This window comes from Pinus tabuliformis, chromosome 6, assembly GCF_031772625.1.
Source record: "Pinus tabuliformis cultivar Carrire ecotype Pingquan chromosome 6, CPIR1, whole genome shotgun sequence".
Classification (NCBI taxonomy): Eukaryota; Viridiplantae; Streptophyta; class Pinopsida; order Pinales; family Pinaceae; genus Pinus; species Pinus tabuliformis.
This window is the reverse complement of record NC_142292.1, coordinates 1982261064-1982273578: the sequence shown is the minus strand read 5'-3', so window position 1 is coordinate 1982273578 and position 12515 is coordinate 1982261064. Positions and strand designations below refer to the sequence as shown.

General features: G+C 37.9%; 1 protein-coding gene across 1 annotated transcript; it reads left to right on the top strand.

The window, feature by feature from the left end:
• The first annotated feature begins 1732 nt into the window (after positions 1-1732).
• LOC149267153 (UDP-rhamnose/UDP-galactose transporter 1-like) lies at positions 1733-3224 on the top strand. Its single transcript, XM_089431621.1, has one exon. The coding sequence runs from the start codon at positions 1855-1857 to the stop codon at positions 2899-2901; it is 1047 nt and encodes a 348-aa protein (XP_089287747.1). The 5' UTR covers positions 1733-1854; the 3' UTR covers positions 2902-3224.
• Positions 3225-12515: the final 9291 nt, after the last annotated feature.

The window sequence follows — 12515 nt, the reverse complement described above, 5'->3', positions numbered from 1 at the left end:
TTCCAGATCAAAACAATTTAAGACCTCCTCCAAAATATGAGTTTTTTCCCTCAGCATAATAATATAGTTCTGAGATGACACGCAGGAGTGACATGAGAACTTCACATGCAGTTCCTTAATGTAGCACCATATACTTTGCCTTATATCACTCACTACATTGTACTTTTCCTTATATCACTTACTGCGATGTAATAGACTAAGCCATGCCTATAATTCTAGCTAGACTTAGTTTTATGTATCATGAGTAAACCACTCAAGCTTAGTGCAAGTAACAAGCTTGATTAAGCTCAACAAGTGTAATTGAAAAATAGACTCTTACACATGCACAAGACTATCAATCGTCTTGAAGATAGGACTGTAATTACATAAGACATATATCTTATCATATTCAAATTGTTGTTAGATAATTATGCCTCTGTAAATGCCCAGACTAGTGTGATTAGATAAAGTTAATCCATAAGAGTGATATTAACTCCATGCTAAACTAGCAAGTAAGATGTAGCTGGTATTATTACTCTTAATTACATAAGACATATATCTTATCATATTCAAATTGTTGTTAGATAATTATGCCTCTGTAAATGCCCAGACTAGTGTGATTAGATAAAGTTAACCCATAAGAGTGATATTAACTCCATGCTAAACTAGCAAGTAAGATGTAGCTGGTATTATTACTGCGTATTTAACTAATAACCAGGATTTACTAGACTAACCATAGGTAGTGCTAGTGTTCTAAATAGGTAAGCATTACGACATAGATAAGTAATACACTATTTAGCCTAGATAGCCTTTGGTAAGGTTACTAACCCTTTTTCATGATGAGCTAATAATACTTATCAAGCTATTAATCAAGCATGGTTACAGAGTCAAGCTATTAATCAAGCATGGTTACAGACTATGCTAACGATCTAACTAGATAACTCTTATGGCTTAACTCACATTAAAAATCAAATCCTTACCAGAAACAGTACCCAGATTCTCAGAGCCTCTTGCTCTAATGAAACAATCATGTTATATAATCTCAATTTCATTTATTGCAACCTTAATTTCATCCTTTTGCCAAAAAGAATACATATTGTCCCTCTAACTCGGGATTTTTCCCAGATTTTAGTGATAAGCACATTTGAGAATAACTCTGTAAAAAAATGTACACAATAAATAAAATTATGATTTTACTTGCATGTCAAAACCAGAACCCTGAAACAGATAAATCTATTTCTGCGAGTCCTTTCCATAAAAATGCATAGATTTATTAGGCTAGAATCTACTGTTAACTAATAATCTATTTCTGCGAGTCCTTTCCATAAAAAGGCATAGATTTATTAGGCTACAGTCTATTGTTAACTAATTCCAAATATTTCACTCAAGTAAGACAACAGGAAAATATGGAAATTAGAAACAAAAGACAGAGTTATAGAAAAAGTAATATAGAATATACAAATGTACAGGGAAGTAGGGGGAGTAAGAGGGTATGAGAATGAAGATTCCACAGTAAAAGTGAGAGCTCCAAGCTAGGAGACTCTGAGACCCGTAAGGAGATCACTCATGACACAAGATTCAACAAAAACAATGAGACTTCATCTCTGAGACCGACAAGTTGACAACAAGGAGAATTTGATAATGAGTAACCTATTGCAAGGTTGTGCAACGGCTGAAAAAAACCCACACAATAGACTGAAAAAAAGGCACATTCCCATCTTTGCTTTACATCAGTATGTCCAGCAGTTCGATCCATCAGCCATCAGGGTGTGCCCCATTTCTTTTAGATTTATATATTCAGCCCTCCATACATTACCCACTTCTAATTTCGAAGGCCAGCCATTTGGAATTAGAGGTCTGTTGGTTTTGTTGAAGATGGCTTCAGAGAAGAAAGCAGCAGTATCCGACATAGGAGCATGGGCTATGAATGTCATAAGCTCAGTGGGGATTATCATGGCCAATAAGCAAGTCATGTCCAGATATGGGTATGACTTCAGATTCGCTACAACATTAACTGCTTTCCACTTCACTCTGACTGCATTGGTGGGATTTGTGTCAAATGCTACTGGGTATTCTGCTGCCAAGGAAGTGCCTTTGTGGGAATTGCTCTGGTTCTCTGTTGTTGCCAATACATCTATTGTGGGGATGAACCTGAGTCTCATGTTAAACTCAGTCGGATTTTATCAGATTTCAAAGTTGAGCATGATTCCTGTGGTTTGTGTGATGGAATGGGTTCTTCACAACAAGAAATATACCAGAGAGGTCAAGGCAGCTGTGGTTGTTGTGGTTATTGGTGTTGGTGTCTGCACCGTCACAGATGTGAAGGTCAATCTCAAAGGGTTTGTGTGTGCTGCGGTGGCTGTGTTCTGTACCTCATTGCAACAAATTTCAATTGGCTCCTTACAAAAGAAGTACAATGTTGGCTCTTTTGAACTCCTAAGCAAGACTGCTCCTATACAGGCTGCATCTCTTTTAGCATTTGGCCCTTTTGCAGATTATTATCTAAATGGGCGCAACTTATTAGAATACAAATTTTCATCTGGTGCAATTATTTTTATACTCCTTTCATGCATTCTAGCCGTGTTCTGCAACCTGAGCCAATATCTCTGCATTGGGCGATTCTCAGCAGTTTCATTTCAGGTTTTGGGCCACATGAAAACTGTTTGTGTCCTTATATTGGGTTGGCTGCTTTTTGATTCAGCATTGACTGCCAAAAATATAATGGGGATGTCTGTTGCTGTTATCGGCATGATAATCTATAGTTGGGCAGTGGAGGTTGCAAAACAAGCCACTGCAAAAAGCTTTTCCATGATGCCTGTGAAAGAAACTGATTTTACAGAGGAGGATGTCAGTCTACTAAAGAGTGGATTTGAGATCAATGGTACAAAAGATATTGAACTAGGTGGGGCAACAAAACAATAGTTTAGTCTTTATGACAATGGCATAGGTGAGACTGATATAAGGAATGCCCCAGCTGTTACAAGTCACTCTTTCCATCTATGGTTCACGTGGGAGAGCATGGGAGAACAATGATGATAGATGTTTATGAGATAGCTTGATGGTCTTCTTTGATTTTCAAACAGAGTTATAACGGCTACTTGAAGAGTGGCAGCGAGCTTCGTTGATGGTAAATTTTATTTATCTCAGACTATTGGAACAAAGGCCTTCCTCTGGAGTCTGTATATAGTCAAGAGATACAATCTTTTAGTTGCAATGAAATTTGTTTTTCTGTATTCTGAAGGAAATGCTGCTCATAATGCCCAAAAAGAGAGTAGCTGCTACATTGTACATGTCTAGTAATTTTTTTTTCCAAGACAGGTAGCATTGAGATGCATATTTTATCATGCCATCCCAGAATATTTAGCAAGTAAATGGCAACTGTGTGTAGGTTAACCCATTTCATGTCATTAGTATTGTTTTAAATTAATGTGACATCAGTATGTCCAGCATACCGCGCTTTTAGAAACTAGAAGTAAGGTATAGCCTTTTTGTAAAAAAACAAAGATTAAGGTTTTATAATTGTAAGAAAAATGTTATTAGATCAAGCCAGCAAAAATATATTGTAAAGTGGAGAGCCTGCATGAACTTACTTGGTAGGGCTGAGGTTTTTCCATATATGTAAAATGGTAAAAAAAGTTCGATAACATAATTTTAAGAAAAATCAATTCAGAATATTTGCATTTTCACCCAAAATGATTAGGGCTACACCAACGTCAAAGACGATTTTTCTATTTGAACATTTCATGACCTACTCAAGTCCTGTGCATTACTTTGCCTTATATTCATAGGAAATTTGTTATGGCATTATTAAAATATCAATCCACAGTCTAAGCGTATTTTACCAAAAAGGGTAAAACATAAGCAAAACAAGAGACATGACTACATGGTGAATAGAACAGGAAATAGGACTCAAGGTTTCTGGGGAATAATAAGCGTAAATCACCTCCCTGACGGCGTACATTACCACTATAAAATTGAGGTTTGGAGATACAAAACCTACTTTACTAGAAATAGGAAACGTAAACATAACCAGAAACAAAACAAGACTAGAATCGTGACTATAGAATTTTGACGGATAAGCAACTTGAACCCACCCATCTCCCTGCATATATCATGCACTTAAAAACTGGTGGTGTTGTAGAAGTGTAATCCCAACAGAGGAATGGAAATGATAATAGGAACAAGAACTGAATGGAAAAGAGGTATACTAGTCACGCCTCTACTGACATTGATCTGAACAGTGTTGCCTGTCATCAAATGGGTATGTAGCACAGGGTAGAGACTTCCATCGGTCAGGGGTAGATCTAATCTTCGATTCATTGCCCATTATTTTTAACAAAAATTTACTTGGGAATATCGACCTCCAAACTAAACTGTTCTATTGAATGACATATGGCAAGCTATTAGTTATTTCAAAAGTGAAAATCTCTACATACGCCACCAATAAGGCATTGGTTCACTAGTGAGGTCAGCATAGTTTAACCCAACCACCAGGCTTCACTATCACTGTTGTCTGCACCACCTAAATGGCATAACAGGAAAGCACGAGGCGATTTTGGTAGAAAAATTACCATCCAGACTTTTCACCTAAAGCAACGGAAGTCACTCATGGGCAAGTTTCTTGAATTAATTCTTATAATTAAACAATAAAAATAAAATGTAGTTTACCTACCACTTGAATCGGTTTAGTATCCTCTGGCACAGAGCCTCAATCCTGCTTGTATGAGCTCACATCCATTTCCTCAGCATCTAATTTCATTGCTCTGGAACTCTTGGAACCCTGTGGTACAGGCAAATTCAAGGCCTTCTTTGTGTCTCTGACATTTATAGGGACGACTAGATCATCACAATCGACCTGTGGCAGAGCATCTAGATGGTGACCTCTTACAGTCTTGGGACATTTTATTTCCTTGTCTTAGTCAACGCATTTTTGCTCTCTTTTCTGCTTAATTTCTTCACTGATTTCGAGGTCGGAAAGACACCTGTCGTCTTCTTTGGCACATAACCCATACCTTCGGCTCCATCTTCCTCTGCGGAACCTTGTACATATAGCCTCTTGAGTGCCTCTTGCACTTGTCTAGATGGGGATGGGCCATCGCATAGGAGTGTGGGGAACCTTGTGCAGATCCCTTCGTAGAATGAAACCACCACAATTGGAGGCACATAGAATCTAATTTATTGTATTCAACCAAATGTATCAAATCAGACCTGCAACAACATGGCCGTGACCTTCCTCTTTCTTCCCTGGAAAAACCCTGCAATGTGAGGGAAATGAATAAATTGGAAACGAATAAATTTTGATATTTGAGAAATAGAATGCGATGACATGGCGACCTTACTCCTGCTTCCCTGGAAAAAGCTTGGAACGCGAGGGAAATGAGCAAATTTTGATATTTGAAAAACCGGGAACGCGAGGGAAATTAACAAATTTTGATATTTGAAAAAACCTGGAACGCGAGGGAAATTAACAAATTTTGATATTTGAAAAAACCTGGAACGGGAGGGAAATTAACAAATTTTGATATTTGAAAAGCAGAAATGCGGTGAAACCTTGAATGGAAGTTAATGAAATGCTTTTGTGTTTTTCAATTGGAATTAAATTCCATTAAATGAAATGTGTAAGTGTTTTCTTTGGCTTAATAGGGAGGTATTGCTTATGGTAATAATTAATCATATGATGCTAGTTTCTATGTAGGAAAAATTATTTGAGAGGATTTTGGTTGATTTTTCAATGTAATCATGTTACATTAAAGGTGAATTATGGTGACATAAAAATAAGTTGTGTGTGGTTGAAAAATGCAGAGAAGTCGTAATGTTATAAGATTAATGATTATTTCTAATAAAATGTTTGGTTTAGTGAGGCTAACTAATCTATGGAGATGCTCCAATATTAGATAAGAAATTGCAGATAGAACAGAAATCAAATGGAAATAAGGAATTTGTCTGGAGAAGATCATACGGAAGAATCCGAGAGGAATTTCCATGGCAGTCTAACCCTAGGGTTATTTCTAATGCGAAGATGGGTTTTCACTTGCACCTGGGAGCGATAACAGGGCGAGGGAATGGTCACAACGCTAGCAAACAAGGGTCAGTACACCTGGTTTATATTTATCCGCGTCGGTTTGGCAGCTTTTGGTCTCATGGGTTTTCTTGGTCATCTAGTAAGGGGATCGAACAGTGGAGGTGAACATTTTGATCAGTTGGGCCAATGTCTCTCGGAGGGTGTAGTGCACACCATCACATAGGGATAGTATAACGGAGTACATGTGAACATCATTTTGTATCAACGAGGAACTTGTGGATTATTCTTCTAATTCTATGGAGGCTTCCCAATTTTGGGTTGAGCCGCCACATCAACATCAAACTGGGGTTTCACCGATGATACACCATGAACCAGAAGTCTAGGTTGACGCATTTACCTCAGAGATGGATGATGTGAAGGTTCCCCTAAATGCCCTGGGGTTTTCCCACCCGGGCTCGACAGTAAATCCGAACTTTCTTCAACTACACGAGGATCAAGCTCAACCGGTCCTGAATATCCCATCACCATCGAAGTTACAGTACTGGGAACTCGAACAACAAGGTCTCGCGACAAATGTACAAGGGGTGCCTTATGTGGTAGTTGGGGGAGCGAGCGTTCATGGGACTGATACATATGGTGTCGTAAATATTGGGAATAATGTACCATGCTCATCAGGAGCAGACCCCCAAGGTTAGCGACCTGCTCCTGCGGCTTGCACTTCAAGATGTTTTGATGGCATCACTCATCAGGAACCTGGTATTGAGGATATTAGAGCATCGAATTCGGATGAGTATGAGTCATCAGAGGACGAACAACACCCAATAGACCATGCAAAAAGAACGGGGGGGGAAGAAAAAAACAAAATGCACTAAGGTGCATGAGAAGGGGGGTCTGTTGGTATTCAGAGAAGGTATCAGTATGTCCCAAGCTACATTTACTAAGAGTATTATGCTTGTTGGAAGGGTTCGTGGTCGAAATTATACCCCTGGGCGATTGAAGCATTGGACTGTGGAAATTTGGGGACATTTATTGGACGAGTTGTTGGCGGATATTACCATGACAAGAGGTTGGTTTGCACTCATCTTCACACAACCAGACCGAGCAAATTGGGTCCTGTCAAAATATTGGCATATAGAGATGAGCCTGGTGCTACTCAAGATGTGGTCACCACTCTTTGACTCAAAAAAGGAGAAATTGGGGGCGAGTCTGATATGGGTTAGACTCTCAGTGTTGTCGTTACAATTCTAGTCAGAGGAAATCTTCAGGTGCATTGAGGATGACCTTGGTATCTATCTCGACCATGATAGAACCTACATAGAATCGGTTTTCTTAGCCATTGCGGGGATTCTAGGCCAATCCGGGGCAATTCTAGAGCCTTTATCATGTGGAAAGTTATCACTCATTCCATCAATGTCATTAAGAATGTACTAGCCTAGCGTATTGGAAATGTTGAGCTGGTGTGACTAGGCATTGATGCTTGGTCGGGATGTGGTAATACACACATTTTACCATAGGAGATCAGATAGACACTTGCACTCGATGACATCACTCAGCTCTCACAAATAGCAGATGGAAGAAAATCATCCTAGACCTCATAGAAATGGTTTAATGCACAAGAACTCAAAATACCAAAAAGGTGGAGCAGGGTTTGGCATCGTTTCATGGGTGCTTTAGAAGAAGAACACATTAGGATCATTGAAGTGGAGGATGAAATCATATGGGTGGCAACATCACATGGTTCCAGTGGAGGTCATTTGGTGGTGGAGACCGTTTTGGAAGCTTAAAGCACCTCAAAAAGCCTGCCTATTCATGTGGTTTATACTATTAAATAAAGTGTCCACAAATGATAATCTAAAGTGTCGTGCCTATCATGGTCCATCTATATGTTGACTTTGCAAAGATCGAGCTGAAGATATTGATCACCTATTCCTTCACTTCCCTGTGACTAGTCAGGTGTGGCTACAGATTACTCATTCCCTCAACATAGTGCTTGGATGAGATGGGTCTCATCTATCGAATGCCTGGAAAACCTGGTGGAACTCTGTAGCAACACAAAAAATTAGGAACCTCCCTCTGCTAGTATGTTGGGGTATCTGGTTGACCAGGAACCATACTATTTTTTAGGATGCCCCCATACTATAGCCAGCCACTTGTAACCATATTGCTGCTATAAATCATTTGATCCCTGAAGAATTATCTCTCATTTTTCCTCTAGAACAAAATTGCCACAGGATTTAGATCTTTGGGGACTCTAAGCTTGTTCTAAACTAGATCAACTCTGCATATCATTGTCACGTGCACACACTGAGGGGTTTATTGGATGAAGTCGTCACTTTAAAATCACATTATGATTTTATTGTATGCTCACATATATACAGGGAAAGGAATCTAGTCGTTGACTTTCTTTCCAAGGAGGCCACGTAGCAGCATAGGGGGCACTGGTTGATTCAAGAATTCCAAGACCGAGAGTTCTATCAGTTATTCCACCAGCCATTCATTGAACATGATGGGTTTGCATCTGAATGATTTGCCAAGATCATTCGGTAACTAGAGGCATTTTTTATTTTATCTGTTTTGATCTATATGGACAACTATGTTTTTGTTTGTATATATTTTGTCTTTTATTGTATATATTGGATGATCTATATGAACACTAATCTGGATAGGATGGCATGGTCCATTGCCTGTGATTCTGCATAATCACATGTAGATGATACAACATGTAATTGTCTTATTTTACTAATGAAAACTACGATTTTTTTCTTGGGAAAAAAAACTAATCTATAGATATTTTCCATGATGTTTAATAGAGGGAATCAACATGGGAAAGGTGATATTTCAACTCCCACATGCTTTGAAAAAATGATCTCTCTTTATCCATAAATATTAGAGGTGGAAAAATAACCTCAGCTGTAGAGTTAAGTTTGTTCCAACTTAGTTATATCTTGAATCACAAATTGTTGTTGAAATCATGGATATGATGAAAATTTGGTAGATTGTAGGATAGTCTTGTGAAAAAATAAGTTGAGGTACAAGGTAGGGAGGAGGAACCATTTTGGTGGAACTTGGCCATAAAAGGGACATCTATATTTGCATAGTATTTTAAGAGAATATGTGGATTTATATAAGGCTAAGTACACAAGGCTAATGAGTCATCTCATATATTCTTTGCACCTACTTTTATGGATAATTTGTGTCTCTCTCTAAAGAAATAAACTCTTTATTACTCTTTTTTTTTGTTGTTAAGCGGCTTATGGTTGGTTGATTCTCTATTATAATTTTGAATCTTTTGCAGCTACTCTACTAATAATGTTCATGGTCCATGTATAAGCTCCGAAGCCACTTCAATACAACACCTACAAAGCAAATATTTTCCCCACGTATGTTGTATGGACAATGTTTATTTCCTTTAGTGGTTAATTCCTATTGAAAAGTGTTTGAAATTTTTCATGTTATATGTTGATGCCTATTGCTACACTTTTTATCTTTCAATCTCTGTTCTTCTAGCAATATATACTTGTCTCATATACAACGTCAAGCAATACGCTTGGTAACACCCTTGAAATAATATTTACTCATTTATTAAATATTTTGTATTTCCACTTTTCAAATTTAGTCACAAACAAATAATAAATCTAGTTAACAATGAGTAAAATCCATCAAAAGTGTTGCCATAACAACAAATAGTTGTACAAGATTCCCCACCTCCTCCTAGGGGTAATGCGGAGAAATAGTAATATGGTCCTAATAACAATGCGTAGGTCCTCATGTTAATTCTCACATTTATTTTACCATGAGAGAAAAATCATATGACCCTCTTGAGTCAAGTTCTACTTCTAAGGACTTAACCACCCCTTTCGCTTCCACTAGATCTCTCACATCAAATAAGCCTATGGAACTGCTATATCACCCACCTAACAGTGTAGTCCAAAAGTTAACAAACAATCCCGATGCGCGGGCTTCCCAACATTATAGTATTATTGAAGAGTTAGTAGAAGCATCATGTGTCATGTCTTCCTTAGAGGATTTTCAGTCTTGCCTCATGTAGCGCAAATCCTTATTGACTACTATTGGAGGGGTAGATCCCTTGGAATATGACTAGGATCATTTTACCACATGGGTTGTCACTCTACCTATTGAACATGACTCCCTAATGAGGAATTTCCTTCGGAAAAATTCATCATGGAGGTCATGGATTCACCTATTGACAATCCTAGGGAGATTTTGCATCTTGATACCTCTAGTCTCCCCAAATGGGAAAAAGTAGAGATTGGTAAACAAATCTCGAATTAACCTAGGGAGAATTTTCTCAGCCATCCTTGGAAGTGTCATCCTTGGACCAAGTAATGTTTTCGGTTTATAATGTTGAACTTTCCAGTGAATTTTCCAACACACATCCATCATTCAATGAGTTTTTTGTCAACCCTTTACGTCTTCATAGTCCTTGTCATGGAGCCACAGTAGCTCACAAGACCACTCACTTTTTATGTCCTCTGGTTATTCCTAATAACACTATGATTCTAGGTTTTCCTTGTTATCATTAATCTTTAGGAGTCTCATAGTTAAAATTTGTATGGCATGGCCCCATCATGGCACACCATATGGTACCTCAACTCCTCCATGAATTCATGTACGAGAATCCTTTTCTTGTGTCCAAAATAGGCACACATTGACATGATTGTTTTGATTGAGTTGTGATTGTACCTTGTACATAGAAGTGTGTGTGTTGTTTTGTATCCTTTTGGTTTGATGTGTGATGCGAGAACTTTTCTACTATATAATTTTTGAGAAAAGATACAAAGAAATTCTAGGGAATGAAATATTCTAGAAAAAATATATGGATGTTGGTTAGAAATGACTAATCTGATGCTTTGAATGCCAAACAATACACTAAGTATGGATGTTGGTTAGAAAAGAATAATTTGACGCTCTCAAAGCCAGACGATACACTAAGAACGAATGGAGGAGGCATATTCCTAGTGTTGAACCAATGTTCGTGCTCCAACAAGCTCAAAATGAAGGGCCCAATATATGCAAAAGGGTAAAAAACATAATGATGACTACAAATAAATATAAGGAAGGAAATTTTTTGATAACACTTCATATTATTTTCTTATGCCATACATAATACACTAAGATTATATTTAAATTTTAAATTAATAAAGTATAAAATTTATTAAATTGCATACTAATTGATAAATTCAAAATTTGTCTTCTCAATTAATATATGTGATGAGTCTCCCATAAGGTTTTTCTAACCACTCCTAGGCACATAAAGGCTATATTGAACCTAATTTTGTTCACTTAATAATACATTCCTAGCTTAATGAGTTCTTAGGAGAGTCCAAGATATTTTTCATACTTTATGTGCCTAACATTACTATTGTGTAATATTTGAATGGATTCTACACAAATTTCAAGGAGAATCATCTAGAGATATTTGTGGGGCCTACTACCTTCTACAAAATAAACCCAACACGACTTCCTAAGGATAGTAAATCCTCCTTACTATTGCTACGTGGTGATCCAGGAAACAAGATCTAGGTTTTTATTGATTTAGCATATTTACCTTCACATTACACTATTTCTTGTAGAAAAATAAGGACACTTGTAGCAGTTTGCAACCCGACTTCTAAGCTTGCCCAAATTCACACGAAACACATGATTTTCCTTAATGCTCTGTACATACTTACTGTCTTGATACTTGACACCTAACATACAGACAAGCTTGTAGATTGAAGCCCTAATTTCTCAATACCCAATATCTTGAAAGGCCAATGGTCAAGCTATCAAGCTACCGGGCCCTTGGGAAGAGGCTAAAGAGTGTCATTGATACTATTTAGTTGATATCTTAACATCCAAAAGCCTGACATCCACGTCGTCACTATATGGTTACCACCTATACATCACCTCGGTGCCAAGTCAACCTTCCATTGCCATGTCAACATGCCACATTACTTGCCACATTGGTATTCCATGTCATCTAGACCCACATTGGTGCCACATGATAATGAGACGTTAGCATGTCAAATAAACTACCACACAATTGACATGCGGTATCCCCGGGTCCACATCCACTCACCACATCATTACTCTATCATTATCAAGGTTTCTTGTTGGTGAATAGTGTCCTACTTACTAATGTCTACTATAGATGGACCATGATAGGCACGACACTTTAGATTATCATTTGTGGACACTTTATTTAATAGTATAAACCACATGAATAGGCAGGCTTTTTGAGGTGCTTTAAGCTTCCAAAACGGTCTCCACCACCAAATGACCTCCACTGGAACCATGTGATGTTGCCACCCATATGATTTCATCCTCCACTTCAATGATCCTAATGTGTCTTCTTCTAAAGCACCATGAAACGATGCCAAACCTGCTCCACCTTTTTGGTATTTTGAGTTCTTGTGCATTAAACCATTTCTATGAGGTCTAGGATGATTTTCTTCCATCTGCTATTTGTGAGTGTGAGTGTGTCATCGAGTGCAAGTGTCTATCTGATCTC

Excerpts from the sequence above, each read along its gene's own strand:
- LOC149267153 (XM_089431621.1), top strand. The coding sequence starts at position 1,855 with ATGGCTTCAGAGAAGAAAGCAGCAGTATCCGACATAGGAGCATGGGCT.